At 40.3% G+C, this 17,545-nt stretch overlaps 1 protein-coding gene across 1 annotated transcript in view; it reads left to right on the forward strand.

Moving 5' to 3' along the window:
- The window catches only part of vipr2 (vasoactive intestinal peptide receptor 2), a 46,079-nt gene that overhangs the window by 16,072 nt on the left and 12,462 nt on the right, over positions 1 to 17,545 (forward strand). Inside the window, exons 3-6 of the mRNA XM_034702231.1 lie at positions 8,367 to 8,480; positions 11,300 to 11,391; positions 16,281 to 16,378; positions 16,810 to 16,942. Of these exons, the coding sequence (XP_034558122.1) occupies positions 8,367 to 8,480; positions 11,300 to 11,391; positions 16,281 to 16,378; positions 16,810 to 16,942 (437 nt within the window). The remainder of the gene's footprint in view (positions 1 to 8,366; positions 8,481 to 11,299; positions 11,392 to 16,280; positions 16,379 to 16,809; positions 16,943 to 17,545) is intronic.

Consider the following 17,545-nt stretch of genomic DNA (forward strand, 5'->3'; position numbering starts at 1 on the left):
CTCCGGAACAGAAATAAACTGAATGGCTTATGGGTCTGTGTGAAAACACTAAATACAGCAGTAGGACCTCTCCTGGTATTCTGCAAACAGCATACTCATTCTCCGTTACATAAAAAAAACAAACAAGAACACTTCCTTCTGCATGTGATGAATAAGTGATGGTATTAATGTCCAGTTTCAGTCACTGACAGCTCTCATTAAAAAGAGCTCTGATAGTGTTTATCTTTAAAGCCTGGGGTTTTAATCTTTGTTGTGTATTTAACAAACAAGTCTTGATTTCTGAAACCCTGAGGAAAACATTTAATGTCAAAATCAAACTAATGTGCTTGTGACCTTAGTTTCATTACATTGGTGCTTTGGTTTTATTAGTAGTTTAATATTTGTTGGTTATGTAACCAAGAATTTTAATTTGTACCTATTTAAACATAAACCATCATATTTTCATTAACCAATCCAGGCGTGGGAATTGCAGGGAAAATAACGTTGATGATATGTTACAACCCGGCTCAGAGGCTGTAACAAAAATGGGAGAGGAGACGAGGGATGTGCAAAAGTAATTCTGAATTTATTACAAAAAGTAAGGAAAATAATAGAACAAATGTCAGTATATAAAAATAAGGAACCAGAAGAGCTGTGCCGCGATGCCCACACGGAATGTGTGCGAGCCGATTAAAGGGAAAGCCAAAATGATGAATGGGAGGATGCTTTATGCTGATAGCTCGGTCAGGTGCCGCTCATCACCTCGATGACACCCGGATCTGAAAGATAGAGAAAAAACAGCAACACGGGAACACCTAGTGGTGTGGAGGGGTCGTCACAAATACGATACAACACCAGATATGATACAATATGATACGATACCAGATATTATATGATACAATATCAAATACGGTGTGATACAATAATAGATACCATACCAGATATAATCCAAGAAAAGCTATAATATTGGTATTTGGGGTCAAGGATCAGATTATTCTATGATATACTGCTGGATTGATAGTTTGTTACAGTCTGGAAGATTTCCATTACATTCAGCAATGTGCAGTTTCTATGCAGCTGTGTAGCACCTTCTAGTATCATGTTTAGCCTAAATTAAAGAAAGTTGTCCAGTCCTGTTTTCATCAGCCTTGACTACTGTAATTCACTGTACACCTGTGTCAACCAGAAATCCATCCACCGCCAATTTTATTTCACTATAAGACACACTTTTTATGTTAAAGCTTTTATTTTGTGAATTCATTCTAATTTTTAACATTTTACCTCTCTGCTTTTATTGTCTGTTTGCTTTTATTGCCTCTCTGCTTTTAATGTCTAGTTTTACTGTTTTTGTGAAGCACTTTGTCACTTATATTGAAAAGTGCTATACAAACAAAAGTATCATTATTATTATTATTATTATTATTGTATTATATGTTTTCACCATCCTGTTGGCTACAGGTGCGGTAGTGGGGTAATTTGGATCCATTGCCAACAATCAAGAGGCAGAGACTCTTGCCACCCACCTCTGCTGGTCAACCATTGTCTTAGATTGAGGAGTCTTTTCATCCATAACAGAACTCAACAAGGGTTGTTTTTCTGTAATTAACGGTATACTACCCTTTTATTTAAATGCATGATTAACCAAAAGTTTCTTAAAGTTCACGCCTTGTATTGTCTTGTCGTTATTGATACTTACTTACTTATACTCAGGGCATAGTAAAGGGTTAAAGTCTAGCCAGGTGTTTCGTAATGTCTTATTGTTGATTTGATTGATTTATTTTGAAATTCTACCTGGATATTGCAAAACCACCAAGGCCAGGTTAATATGATGCATAATAGAAATATTATTTTAAGTTTTTGCTTCATTTACTTGAGTTGCGGAAAATCTGAGACCACTTCTCTAAATTACTTCTTGGTAGGAAAAAGATATTCATTAATGTTGAAGTTTGGTAGGAGGGAAAACTTTTTTAGTTACTGATTCTTTTTCCACAGAGAAAAGGCTCATTTTGATTAACCCTCTTCTTTTAAATTATCCACGCACTGAGCTGCCTCGCGGATGTCTTATTAAGACCAACTGTTGTTCACTAACATCCAATTATTTTGAGTTAAATGGTGAAAGTTTGAGGGAACTTTCCTTCAGTGTTTTATCAGCGCATCCCCCTCTAAACTGCACATTCAGTGAAGTCACGTATATACTCTAATTCTCCACATTTACCTCACAGTCGGGGGTCTTATGTGAGGTGAATTGTTCATGAAAAACAAATTAATTCTTTAGCTCTTTTTTGTCTGTGACAGACGCGACAGTGAAGCTTAAAAGCTCTGTTGTGTTAGCCGCAGTGTTCCTGCAGTGTTAACGAGGCTGACTTTGCTCTGCAGCCATGTGAGCTCTGGACTCCGAGTCCCCCCTGCTGCGTTAATCAAAGCTCAATGACATGAAGTAGAGCAAAATAATAACATGGCTCAAATTGTCTGCGGGGAAAATCTGCTGGGAAAAGCAGTTTTCTTTCAGAGTTGATTCATCCATTTGGTCGGCAAAAAGAGGCTCTCGTGCTTTTGTGGCATGCTGCAGATCTGGTTTGTTAAAATGTCCAAACATGACAGTTAACATTTACATCAGTAATCAAACCAAAACCTCAGTGTCACTGACTTTTTCGACCACTTCAGCAGCAAACTAGGCCAAGAATTGACTTCAAATCAGGGTCGTTTTCTAAATCTGGAATCTAATCATTTTTAAGGTATGAGAAAATATAAGAGTCAGGTCAAGCTTCAAATGACAGTCTCTTTTTAACCACAGTGAAAGTATTACGCGCTAAAAGAACTCCTCTTGGGTGGATGGAGGTCATACAAAGGGTTGAAATTTGACATTAGAGATTAGGACCGCAAAAAAGTTTGGATTTGGGTTTGAACATTAAACTCTGAAGCAGCATTGGAGAGACCCATCCATGCCCCATTTTCATTTACCCTGTCACCTTTGCTTCTCAAGATTAAGGTGCAGGTAGTTAAGTTATCTCAGGACTACAGTAGTCACGATCCTAGAGTTTTGAACTACAATTCAATACTTGTAAAAAATGAAAAAATGTCAATACCTGTTTCAATACTAAGGCAACAAAAACTGATATAAGTAATGAAAAGCAAACCCCAGAACCGCTGTTCAGCATGAATCCCCCTGCTGCTGAGCAAAGTAGCACATTGTACGTACTTACAGAGAGGTACGCTCTAGCAAGCAGGGGCGTGTGTAGGCTTTGACTGGGGTGGCCCAACTGAGGCACTGACGTGCAAGGTTACCATGATGATGACGTTTTTCCAATCTTCTATAGTCCAATTTTGATGGGCCTGTGCGAATTGTAGCCCCTGTTTCTTGTTCATAGCTGACAGTTGGGGCAGTCGGTGTGGTCTTCTGCTGCTGTAGCCCATCTTCTTCAAGGTTCGACGTGTTGTGCGTTCAGAGGTGGTATTCTGCATTCCTTGGTTGTAACGAGTGGTTATTTGAGTTACTGTTGCCTTTCTATCATCTTCAACCAGTCTGCCCATTCTCCACTGACCTCTCACATCAACAAGGCATTTTCATCCACACAACAGCCGCTCACTCGATATTTTCTCTTTTTTGGACCACTCTCTGTAAACCCTAGAGATGGTTGTGCGTGAAAATCCCAGTAGATCAGCAGTTTCTGATATACTCAGACCAGCCTGTCTGGCACCAACAACCATGCCACGTTCAAAGTCACTTAAATCCCCATTCTGATGCTCGGTTTGAACTTCAGCAAGTTGTCTTGACCACGTCTACATGACTAAATGCATTGAGTTGCAGCCATGTGATTGGCTGATTAGCTATTTGTGTTAACAAGCAATTGAACTGGTGTACCTAATAAAGTGCAATAAATTGTATTTATTGTTGCATCTGTAAGGAAACATAATAATAATAATAATAATAATAATAATAATAATAATAATAATAATAATAATAATAATAATACATTTTATTTAAAGGTGCATTTCAGAGCACTCAATGTCATTGTACGGGCATAGAAATCAGTCTGATAAAATCAACAAGGCATGATACAGTGTGAAAAACAAGTGCAACAAACATGATAAGATACAGTGCAGTGAAGAGGTGTAATCAGAGTAAAAATGCCACTTTATAAAAGATGTGCTTTGAGGTGGGATTTGAAAATGGGAAATGAGGCAATGTTATGGATGTCTGGAGGAAAGGAGTTCCAGAGGTGGGGGGCAGAGTGGCTGAAGGGTCTGGACCCCAAGGTGGTGAAGCGTGTGGGTGGTGTAGTGAGGTGAATGGAACAAGACAACCTGAAAGTGCGGCTGGTTTGTGTTGATGTGCAGAAGTTCAGAGAGGTATAGCAGCGAGATTGTGGATGACATGGTGCGTATAGTTAGTTTTAACAGAAGTCCTATATCTGACACGGCGAATAGCCAAATAGATTTATGTTTTCAGGTTTTTCTAAAGAGTTTCTTTCAGGTCCTTTTGGGTCTTGTCTGAAAAAACTGCAAAATACTGAAACTAAAACTAATACTAATAAAAACCTAACGAAAACCAAGCATTTTCAAAAATTGAAAACAGCTTTAAAAACAAACTGAAACTAAACTGAATTGGATACAAAAAGTCGAAACGAATTTAAAATAAGAACTAATGAAAATTTCAGAACGTTTTTAACCTTGTAATGGACGACTGTCTAGAAAGCAGTCAGTCACAATAAATTGAAGTGAAGTTGGGTGATGCTGAAAAGAGACTGTGCTCAGCCAGTCTTCACTCATACATAATTTAAGACTAAAAAGAGCATCCACCAGACAAAGAGGATTTCCCCGCAGACGAGAGCTGCTGTGTGTTTGCCTCGTTGCTGAAAAGCAGCAGTCCTGCCACTGGTGTGCTTCTGTGAAAGCACACAGAGAAAGCACGGCTCACTGAGGGGGTAGATGGACTCGTCTTTGTGCACTGATGAGTTCAGATCTGCATTAGACATTTTTACCCCAAAGACATCTGCTCTTTTTCTTCCCTCTCTTGTCCTCTCTGTGTTTCTGTTTGTCACTCTCTTTCACAGCCGTTCCTTTTCTCTATCTCTATCTCTATCTCTATCTCGGCCCCTGGCTTCTGCTTTCTCTCTTTTCTGAACCATCCTACGTAGAAGGCAAACAAATTAACCAGTGTGTCAAAATAAAATAAAAAAAGATGTGGTTCATTCATGTGGATCTCTAGATTAAAAAGAATAATGTCTGCATGCAAGCAAACCAAGAGAAGCTGTGAACCCTGACAAAACATTAATACTCCAGTTTTAAAAGTCATTCTTGATAAGGCATGTTTCCGTGTTTTTGAAGTGAGCTCTGATTTATGTGAAGTTCTTACCCAGTTTAAATACGATTTCACCCTCCATCAGAGTCATAATGGAAACAGAAAAAGAGAAGAAATCCTGCTGGTTTGTTCTGAATATCATCTCCTCTGGCTCTTATATTTTGCCTTGATACTAATAGGTTTCCTTTTATAGCAGTTTTTTTTCTTTTCATGGTCTGATGCCTCGGTGGCTGGATGTCTGCGTCTCTTTAGCATGAATGTTGAGATGGCTGCAACATTTTACCAAACAGACTGTCTCTGTTCATCTATATCTCAAAAGCCTTGTTGACTACTCAGTTTGCCATCAGCATTTTTTGCTCCCATTTCAGAGCTGGGAGAGCTATTTCAGAAGGCAGATTGTGTGTTTTGTTTCTGGAGGGTGGGTGGGAGTTTTGTATTCATTAAATTTCCCTGATAGCGTCTAAATCCTCCACATATGTTGATTAAATCTAGTCTCCCGGCAGTGAAATAGTCACATTATGATTTGTACAATCCTATTCATGGGCCCATATTTATTGGGGTTTTTTGTGGTGGTCAGCAGGGATTTGAAAAGTGATGTCTTTCAATGGTAAGTCTATTTCATGCCTGCACTACAAAAGCTATTTCAGCTCATCAGCATTGAAAGGGAGTCGCACGAATTTCATGCAGACGGACAAACAGGCACAAAGCAACAAAACAATGCAGAGTTATAGTTTAAATCTGATGAGTTGATGTAAGGTGAACCTGTCATGGGGATTTATAACAATAACTGCAGCAGTTTGAGGCAAGCAGGTGGCGCTCTGCAGTAACAGGATCCACAGGAACCTCAGAGACACGGGAGAAGCAATGGCATGGAGAGAGAGAGAGTCAGAGATGAGGAATGAGGAGGACAGAAAAGAAGAAGAGTTAAAGAGGCAGAAATTGAAGGACAAGAGAGAGAGAGAGATAGAGAGAGAGAGAGAGAGAGAGAGTAAAATCAGTGGATCAGTTCTCCAGTCTAGGGAGTCTGAGCTTGTAGTAGCATAACTAAGATCTGATCTAACTCTGAGCCAGCTTTATAAAAAAGGGAAAGTTTGGGGCGCTGGTGCCCTACATACAGAGGCTACAGTATAGTCCTTGTCCCAGAGGTTGCCGGTTCGACTCCCGGCCATGACCATTTGCTGCATGTCTTCCCCCACTCTCTGCTCCCCGCGTTCCCCGTCTCTCTTCAATTGTCCTATCATTAAGGTATCTTTAAGGCAAAAAAAGCCCAAAATATAACTTTAAAACAGGGAACATTTTGGGCACTGGTGGCCTGGTGGTCTGAGCGCCCCACATACAGATGTTATAGTCCTTGCCACAGAGGTTGCCAGTTCGACTCCATGCCACGACCATTTGTTGCATGTCTTCCCCCACTCTCTGCTCCCCGCGTTCCCTGTGGACGATTTGAAACCTACTCCTAAAAAGAGGGCAGGTGTCTGCCTCCCAGATCCTGATTTGTTAATGATTCCAAAGGAGAGCTGCCTTGTGCACATTTTTCCTGCTCCGAAGCGACGTCTGGCCGTCAGGGTATTCAAATTAAGCGCAAACCCTGGACTTTGATGTCACAAAAATGCACACTGGGTAGCGCTTAAGCTCCATTAGATTGGAGAGGAACGAGCAGATGGTTGTCTGTCATATCTTCTGACTTTGCTGCATACATATATTTCACAGGCCTGATGACTGAAGGCTCTACCTCCCATAATACTTTTAAATACTTTAGGCACAACAAGCAGACCTGCTCTCTGGGAGCATATTGTCCAAGAGAGGTACTGGGGCGCTTTCAGATGTGATGATGCCATGCAGTTAAGAGTCTATTTTATCGAGCAGTGCAGAGAAGCTAATATGATAGAGATGTGATCCCTAGCAATGCGGGCATCTATTTGTGTTTTATCGATGGGTGATCTTAGGTTTGGTTTTCCCCTCTAACGACACTGTGTGATATGTATGCCTCTGGGAATAGAGAGCCAACTTTTCTGTAACTCTGGTGTAGCCATTAGTCCAGACAAAATGTCCTTTTCAGTGCAGTTGCGGTTGCAGACACGATCACTGTCATTTTTTGTCCATTACATCCCCAGGAGTTTCTGCTGTACTGTTTCAAGTAGGTCTCAGTTTCACTGTACATTGTCAATTACACAGAGGTTTCACTCTGGCTTACTTCAGCTGTATGAGCCCAATAAAGGAACCATTTTTTTTGTGATTTACATACAATTTCCATGTCTTAAGTTTGCAGAAATAAGTCCATACCTCTGTTTATTAACTAGAGGTCGGAAAGACCATCTCTCATGCGTTCCCGGGAGTCAGGAAATCTAAACGCTGATTGGCTCTTACAACACAGCATTTGGCAGATTTGTCACTTAAGTTTACATTTTTGATCCAGAATATGTCTTTAGCTGAGCTTTCATGGAGATATCTGTTTACAGAGATCAATAAATCCTTGTGAGTTTATCACCAATAGAAACTAGGATGTAATTTCAGAGGATTGTGTTCCTCTTGCTTTTGCTCTCCATGCAGACCATTTTCCTGACATACGTACACCAAAGCCTGCAAACTACCTGCACTACAAACAGAAATCAGAACACAGCCCATGCTGAAAATCCAGACCTCCAAGTACAGATTCTATGTTTTTGAGTAGAATCTGTAGAAAGACATTAGCCTTAATTTTGGCTGTGGAAATCTAAGTTTTGTAATGTCTGAATAGTTCAAAAAACAGTTGCTAGAGATGTTGATGTAGTTCAAAACGTCGGGCCACTGGCAAAACTGCAGGATTTGATTTGCTGGAAGTGGAACTGGTCTGGTCTGTCAATACACGTTGGTATGTTTGATTTCCTTTATGTTAAAAGAATACATTTATAATGTTTTCTTACTTATGTGTGGAGTGCTCAGTGACCTTTGGTTGTCTGGACATCTTAATATCAGGAAAGACTACCCTGATTTTGTTTGGATCACTAAAAAGCACCTGTGAGAGCAGTAATCAGGGCCATGCCAAACTGTAATTGATGTTTCTGTGTGAAAGAGTGCTCATGTTGACTCTTGTTGGTTTGGACAGGGTCAGGATGCAAAGGAGCATGGGACAACATTGCCTGCTGGGAGCGAGCTGACATCGGAGAGACCATCACCATCCCCTGTCCACGAGTCCTCAAGACTGTGTTTGGGAGAAATGGTAAGTTATTCACTCATTCACAATAAGTAATGAGGTGATTTAGAAATAAAGAGGAATGAATATATCTTTAGTACATTTAATCAGATGATAAGTTTATTCTAAGGGCTTTATTCTAGAATCCAAAACCTTGAAATCTTATTTGACATAAGTAAAAGACTGATTCGTTCTCCCACCATTTCTTTTCTTGACTTTAAATAAAACTCCACTATTGAATTTGAACTCATGAGGCTTTCTGTCCTGGTCTTACCTTGTATATACCCTCCTGCCCCTGCTCCCCCATGGTTATTGCTGTCTATGTTAATATGTGCAGTGAACCCCCTGCGGATCCATCAGACTTTTTCCTGCCAGTGACCAGATGGCAGTTTGGATTTCCACTCTGAGCCATGCTCTGATTTACATTGAAGGCTAAACAGATTTGAGACAGATTTAACCCCCCTACAGTTACATCATTTTACAGAAATACTAAAGACTCATTATGTAAGAAGAACATGTTCCATCAGCGGAGTCCTGAGGTCTGAAGGTTTTTGGTTTTGATCAAATAACGTCATGCGAGTGCGGGCATATAACTGGAAATACATTAGGTTCACCACTAATGAAGCTTATTTTGTATTGATTAACCCTACATTGTAAGTTTCATCTATCTCTACCTATTACATTTTTTCTCTACTTGGCTGAGCAATATTTACTCTGCATACTCTCAGAACTTACAATGCAGCCTACAGTGCTCTGCACCAGAAAATGCACTTGTTTTTCCCCAAGTAGAGGAACATTTGCTTGCGTAAAGACCCTCAGGTACAACTAGAAGCACATGGGCGACGGTAGGCTACCAGTCCAAGTGCGCCCTATATACAGGTCACTGGTTGAATTCCCGGCCTTGACTATTTGTTGCATGTCTTCCCCGACTCTCTACTCCCCACATTGCATGTCCTATCAAATAAAGGAAAAACATTAGAAGCACTGATTCAGCTTCTTTGCTGAAGTAAAAATGTTTAAGTCCAGGCTATGACTCAACAATGTGAAAGTTAAAACAGCCATCTGAACTCCATCTCTCTTTATATGTTTCTCTGCAGCCTTAACTGAACCTCACTGTGCTTTAGAGAGACATTTCAACCTAAATCCTTAAACTTCATCTAAAACAAAAAGCTGAAATCATAATAAAGACCCATTATTATGATTTTTTAAAGTTTGACAGCTTTGTCTTCCCTCCTTACAAAGTTTTATTTTCAATCACGATGAAGTCAGGTCAGTTTTATTTATAAAGCTAAATCATAATTTTTTTTCTGGGCACTTTTCTTATACAACAGGTCTAGACTGTAGTCTTTATAATACAAACATTGACTGAATCCCACCTGCCCACTCTGGAGTTATGGACTCATGGCCTGTGATTGGTAATGGCTCTTCCTCACTCTCACTGTCAGCAGCAAACTGTTTGAAGACCTGCTGCTGCTAAGGGCCTACATGGCAGTGTTTCACACTCAATTCTTGTTGTAATATGGTCTTTTCAAAAATTGTAGCTGTATCATATACATAAGGCAAGAGTCATGGCTTGATTCATAAGCTTGAATGATGGTTTGAAGGTTATATTTTATGCTTTGTGTTGCACATCTGACATCTTGATTTTTGTGCTGGTAGCTAATCTGTGTCATCTCCACCTGGCATGTTCCTTGAGCTTGTTTTAATAAGAAAACGTATTGACTTTGGCGTCTGCCTTTCTTTTTCTAATCTGGCTTTTTCAGCCCCCTTTTCCTCCTATTATTAGGCTCATCTATCGCACCGCCTCTTGACTTTCTCCGGGCGGAGGGATCAATCCATGTCAGACAACGTAATTATTGAACCAATTTAAGCTCAAGTTTCCAATCTGACAAGGTCCTCCCCAACTAAGCCATCTGTTTGGCTGTCAGAGAGCATTACTGTCTGTGCTGAATCACTACTTAAAAAATGAGTACTTGTGCCCATCCCTAGGGAGTGTACCCTGAGTGATCCTGTTCCTGTCACTGTATACCGATTCTTTATACTAATGCAACAGTTTTTTAGTAGCATTAAATAGATTATGATGTTGTGTAACATTAAAAGTATTTTAACACTTATAAGGGGAAAAACAGAGTCCACGTCTCCACATGCACGACTGTGCTGTGAAAAGTTTTTCAAACAGCTGCAAAAAAACCAACCTGGATTTATTGTAACACTTTGGTTGGTGTGCTGCTCTGGTACTTCCTCAGACATCACAGTATTGTTACAGCAGTATTTTTTCTTCTTGTTAACAATTAAATCCAAATGTAAACACTGTTGGCTTTCAAAAGTTCCCCCAGCTTCAGCTGTGTTTACCTCACTGTGACACTGTGAGGACGGTTTGTTGAGAGTGTGCTGAGGCAGAAGTGTGGTGACGTTACTTCCAGCCACTGAGCCAGAGATGCTTCGTGCTCTTTACAATGCATTCTGGGAATTTCCAAACGAGATGAACTTCCAGTGCACTGCAGCGAATTTGGAATAAGAACAACCAGAAAATTTCCCTGTGGAGCTCAGTGTGTCAGGCTGAATATCACTTTGCAATGCTGTGTTTTGAGTAGTGGACTACAATATGACATGAGACAGGTACCAACTTGAGAATAAATGATACCTCAATAATCTTCTTCAGAACACATGATTCAAAACAAAAAAGAAGAAGAAGAGGAAAAATACCCAGATTTATCCTTTGGCCTCGACTTTGATTTCTCTGATCTGGACTCGCAAGACTTTTTGGTACTCAACCTCTCAGTTTTCAGTTGGTGCAGGGGTGCAGTGCATACATCATTTGTTGTACTTCGTCTCTTCTCTCACAGGTAACATAAGCCGAAACTGCTCATCAGGGGGATGGACGGATGTGTTCCCAAACATCTCAAGCGTGTGTGGGTCAGACACCAGCCATGATAAGGTACAGTAAACGTCTGTTATCTTACTTTGCTGTGTGGTCTTGTTGAAAATGATGGTGGAGTGTTTCTCATTAACCCTGAATGATTCCTATTCTGCAGGAAAACTAACTGCAACATAACACAGACCATTAGTTGCACAGCATCCAAAGCATGCAGGGTCTGATGTTCATTGATGCTGGTTTGAAGTGAATTGCTGCATCTGCGTGAAAGTCATTACGCCTGACATTAGAGGGGTACATGTCCATGAGTGAGCAACTCATCTGTGCACCAAGCGGCAACCTCCGGTCTAAAAATATGAAGCCCATGCAGAGAAGTTATAAACTGCAGTTCATCGAGCATCCGCTTGAGGCTTGCTGCAGAAGCACCGGAAACCACATACACACAAATTCAAAAAAGACAATCTTTACAACAGAAATAAACATGTTTATAGCCTGGTTCAAAAAATGGCTTGGGTCTATGTAGCGAATTTCTCTATTGGCACACACTGTACTCAGTTTTTGCCCAAATAAGGACATGACTGACTTGACTGACAGGCGGGAACACATAGCTGTTGGCTAGGAGGCTCAAACCCCGCCTCTTTACCTCACACCAAGTTAGGTTGAGTTCAGCATTTCCAGTATGGCTCCTGTCGACGATTGGCTTCAAAACAGCGCTCAGGAACAGATGGCTGACGTCACGGATACTACGTCCATTATTTTTACAGTCTAGGGGTGAGCCCGACTAAGGATTTGCTTAGTCGAATCTGATTCATCAGATTTTGCCCATAGTCGACGAATAGTCGAATGTTTGTTGTTTTTCCTTATTGACCCAAAGTCTGTATGATGGTGACCGCATGACAATATTGCGCATAACCCTTTACAATAATCCTTGATCTTACAGCCCTCTTCATGAAGCTGCTCCTCATATTCATCACTATTTTTTAGGATCAAGTGAAGTTTTATTTCCTGACATTTTGAGCTGCTATGAACGTAGAAAGATTTAAAGGCCAGCTGAGGTACGTCTGCTCCACAGGTCCCCACTAAATGATCCACCTTTAATTACCAGGGGAGATTTAATTACCACTAGATTTAACACTTCAAGATCTGTTCTCAGAATTACATTAAATAAGTTTATATTTATATCAAAATAGGCTAAATGAGACACTATTTATACGGGAAACAGGAAAATAATGTAAAATTAGACATTGAGCACCCCCATGGTTTGAATGGAATGATCCACGTTTCATATGCAAATATTCGACTATGAGATTGGCAGTCGACTAAGGCTCGTTAGAACGAATCATCGAATATTCGACTATTTGGGGTCACCCCTAATACAGTCTACATAAAAGATTTTGTTCGTGCCATCAACTATCACTTTTGTTGAAGATATTTGTTGTTACAATGTGCGGTAATGATGTGCTTTCCAGAAAGGCTGTATTATCAACCACATAAGCAGGCAACAAACATCCATGATGAAACGTTTTCGAAGCTTCTGATTGGCTGACTCGGCAGCAGTGTTCTGAATGAGTTGCAGTTTTTCAAGAGACTTGTTTGGCAGACCGGTAAAAATGGAGTTGCAATAATCAGTACGAGTGGTGATAAAAGAAGAATTAAAATGTTGGCGTCTTTTTGAGATACAAAAGGTCTGATTTTCGATATGTTTCTAAGGTGATAAAATGAAGTGCTTAAGACCTTGTTAAAATGAGCTTTAAAATGAAACTCTGGATCTAACACCACTCCAAGGTTTGTGACGTTTGCTTTGACTTTATTCTTGAAACTTCTTAGCTTGATTTGTACTTTGTCTCTGGCTGCTTTGGTTCCTATTAAAATATTTTCTGTTTTTATCTTCTTTTAATTTAAAAAAGTTATTGCTCATCCATACATTAATGTCAGAGAGGCAGGGGATGAGGGACTGAAGTGCATTTGGGTTATAAGGTTGCGTGTCATCTGTTTAAAAATGGTAGTGGACATGGTGGTGAGTGATTATATGGCCAAGTGGAAGCATGTACAATGAAATTAAAATAGGCCCAAGAATGCTTCCTTGAAGAATTCCGTAGTTCAAATCATGTGTCTGAGACGCACAAGCACCAAGGCTGATAAAAAAACTGTCTGTTACAAAGATAAGAATTGAACAAGGCTAAAACACGATCAGAGAGACCAGCCCATTTCTCAAGTCTGTCGATTAAAATGTCATGGTCGATGGTATCACATGCTGCACTAAGGTCTAAAAGAAGGAGTGCTGCCACATTGTTTTAATTTAAAATCATTTTAGCATTGATCAAACCACAAGCCAAAGGCCAAAATCATGCAGCAGTTAGCTGACAGATTTCTGAAATGCTAGTGTATCGATAATAATCAAAAACATGATACCTGAGGCTACTAACTCTGAGTATTAGTGTTTTGTGTTTCCTGATGTGCTATGATTCCTGGTTTACTCTGTCGTGTTGGGAGAGAAGAAGAAAAGGAAACTTCTGCTGAGGAAATGTTTGGCCTCGTCTGACCTTGACTGTGATAATTGCTGCTCCCATCTTGGTTGAGTTCGGGTCACGACCGCTCTAACTCTGAATCACCCATTGTGCTTGTTCAATTATCTCTCCCTTCTCTCTCCTCCCTGATTCTGTTGCTCTCTCTCTCTCTCTCTCTCTCTCTCTCTCTCTCTCTCTCTCCTGTCCTTCAATTTCTGCCTCTTTAACTCCTCTTCTTTTCAGTCCTCCTCAGTCCTCGTCCCTGACTCTTCTGAACATGTGTCATTCGAAACATTTCACTCAGAACACCACAAACAGCACTCCATGTCTGTTGAACCAAAGCAGTCCACCTCCAGCTGATGTATTCTGCTGGAAAAAAAGATAGCATTTATTTCTTGTTGGCTTCTTATGGATGACTTCATCAGCTGTGTGAAAGGGAAAATCATAAACTAATTTAAAACGTAACCATTGCTATTACAGGCTGGACAAGGAAGAAGAGAGAAACCGGGGAAAATTCACAGCTCATTTTCTCTGCACAAAAGACAGCAGGAGTCAGAAGCGTAACGTCTCCCATGCCTGGTCCTTTGAAAAGTAAATGAGTGTACCTGAAATTAAAATGGACGAATTCAAAGAAAGGTATTCAACTTTTGCTATTCACGCTTCCGTGGATGTGGAAAGAAGCACACTACCAACTTTTCTTGAAGGAGTAAAGCAATTTTTTTTGAAGGGCTGAAGGGGGACAGAAAACGAGGGAATAGAGAGTGGGGGAAGACGTGCAGGAAATGTTCCAGGCAGGGAGTCGAAGCGGCGACCTCTGCGACGAGGACTATAGCCTCTGTATGTGGGGCACTTAGACCGCTAGGCCACCACCGCCCAAAGGAAAGGCATTTTTTGACCATTTGAACATGGAATCTGACCTTTTTTCAGACTTATGAATTTTGCCTCCAAATTCTGAGATCAAACTCAGAAAAAAGTTTCAATTCATACTGTAAACTCAGAATTTGATTGTCAAAAGGTGCCAGAATTACTTAAAAATGTCAGACCCTAAACAATACAAAATAAATCAGTGGCCCTTACCCTTTCCTGTATTTACAGATGCCATTTCAGACCTATTAAGAAGTGTAAAACAGTTTGTATTTCTTTATTCAAGGAATGTAGTTTAATTGTGAAAATATATATTTTTAAAAACAATCTTTTAGATCTTGTAAACCTGAGCACAGTCAATAAAAGTGAATGTTTTTTGTTTGTTTTCTCATGAACAGTAATCAAGTATGCTCACAAATAAGGATGGTAATGTGATTTATTGCTTTCAATGTCACATCATTTGCAGTGGGCAGACTGGGCAGTAATTGCATTCAGATGTTTTGTTGGGAAAACCCAACATATTGCATTGTAATTCAATATATGTCTAATACATTTTCTCAGATATTTGCACTTTGGTCAAATACTTGGTTGCATTTTAGAAATGTCCCCAATTTAGAATTATCTAATTGTTTGTGTTGTGTTCTGATAATAATTTTGTTTTTCCCTCATAAAAATCATGTGAAACCTACTTTTAATTGGGAGTTAAACTTTGCTTTTTTTAACCACTGTATCACAAAAACAATCACACTGCACCCTGCCACCTCCCTTGCTACAGTAAAACGAATTCTATCCCTCTCTGTGTTTTAGTTTTTGAATCAGCTTTTATGTCCTGAGTGAAAGGGGTGACCTGGTTAATTGCTGCTGACATGTTACAAGATATTTCACAATACACACCGAGAGCACGACGCAGGGTCACAGAGAGTGCAGGCCAGATGTACTGTGGTGCAAAACACTTGGAGAAGACAAACATGTATTGTGTGTGAGAATAATCACATCAAATCAGCTTTCATGTCTCATGGCTGTTTCATTAAGTGAAGCTGTTTTCCCGTGTATCCTCTGTGCCTTTAACAAATGATCTGAAGTTAGTTTGTAAAATATTTTATGCATTGTTTTTATAGCCAACACCCAGAGTTATTTCTTGCTCCTTTAGCTTTAGTCCTGGTCTAGGTCTTCAGACAAGGAAAGTTTCTTACTCCAGTGCACTCCTCTTTGGCCACTATGGCTATATTTATTTTCTTGGACTTTGAATAAAAGAGCAATGAACACACGTGCTCATAAAGAGAGGGACTGTATCGGACTTTTACTATGGTCCCTAACTGTACCTGTGGTGACAGGCGTGCTGGACAGACATTCAGTTTACAGTGGGCTCGGAGTGAGAGCATCTTAACATGGGCTCTAATGGAGAATAACTCACTTTTGGGACCAGCCTCTTGTGGTCATTCTGGGAACTGCAGTTTATTGATCGTCAATATTGTCATTTTTAACACCAGAGGTTGTCACTTGGTAATCATTGAGATTTTTGTGTCTGTAATAATAACACAACAACACAATAATCCTGCTTCTGTGTCTCTGTCTGGGCAGCTGGTCTTCTACGTGGTTGTGAAGACGCTGTACACTTTGGGTCACAGTCTGTCGCTGATCGCTTTGACCACAGGAAGCGCCATCCTCTGTCTGTTCAGGTGGGAGAAAAATAACTAGAATTTGTCATGGTATAAAATCCAAAGTTCCTGTGGAGGAGCTGGTTCTGTAACATACAAAACAGTGAAAACATACACAATAAATCCTGCTTACAAAAGAGTAGTTAGTGTGGATTGAAGCTCAGTTTTTAGGTCTTGGTTGAGTGTCTTCTGAAGTTTGGTGCAAGATAAATTTTGGGGGGAACATAACAGTGATGGCCGAGCACATCAGCCATGTCAGCCAACACTGCATCAAACATTGACTGTATAGTAAGTACATCTCCACTCCATGATCAGCCCATTGTGAGATGTGAAGCCCTCAGTCGTCTTGTCTTTCTACCAGTATCCAGGATTGATAGTGAGTGTACTCATATAGCAAATCTCATGACCAAGCTCAGTAGTCATATACTGTATTCTGTGTAACCTGTTCTCAGGAAGCTCCACTGCACCAGGAACTACATCCACCTCAACCTCTTCTTCTCCTTCATCCTGAGAGCCGTGGCGGTGTTGGTGAAAGACGTCATCCTCTTTAACCGGTCATCACTGTGCTCAAACCAACCGTCTCTGGTGAGGTCATCACCCCGCTGTCCTCACAGAGCCGGGTCTAATCCTGAGGGAAGAAAAGTGAAGGAGCACAGGGAGCAGGGGGATATACGCTTATGTGTGAACGGGGGCAGCTGTCACAGAGGGAAACTGAGACCCTGTAGAATGTAATGTCTTAGGACTTCACATTTTTCTACTTGGTTGAAATGTTTGCAAAGATGTCCTGAAAACCTGAAAATAATAATCTGTATGACGGGAGGATTATACTATAAGAGTGTGAAACCATACTGCTTCAGTTTTAGAGAAAGGGCAGCTGTGTACTGAAGGGCTTTAATGTGGAAAGATTATTTAATTGTCACAGCTGAAAATAACTTTATACAAATTAAACAAATACAAAACTTACCAAGTTTATATCAAAGTCAGGGAAATGCAAAAATTGGAGTGACCATGTGGTTTTGGGGTTTACATGAGACATGAGTTCCAGAGTTAAACTCATTGTCTGAACACAAGAAGAGGACAAAGCCTCCAAGACTAGAAAGTGAAGCCAGTGTGGAAGACCCTTAAAACAGCTTTCTTTGTTATGGCAGGCAGGTCACAAGTTTCAATAAGACGCCAATTATATGGAAG

The sequence above is a fragment of the Notolabrus celidotus genome, chromosome 15, assembly GCF_009762535.1.
Source record: "Notolabrus celidotus isolate fNotCel1 chromosome 15, fNotCel1.pri, whole genome shotgun sequence".
Taxonomy (NCBI): Eukaryota; Metazoa; Chordata; class Actinopteri; order Labriformes; family Labridae; genus Notolabrus; species Notolabrus celidotus.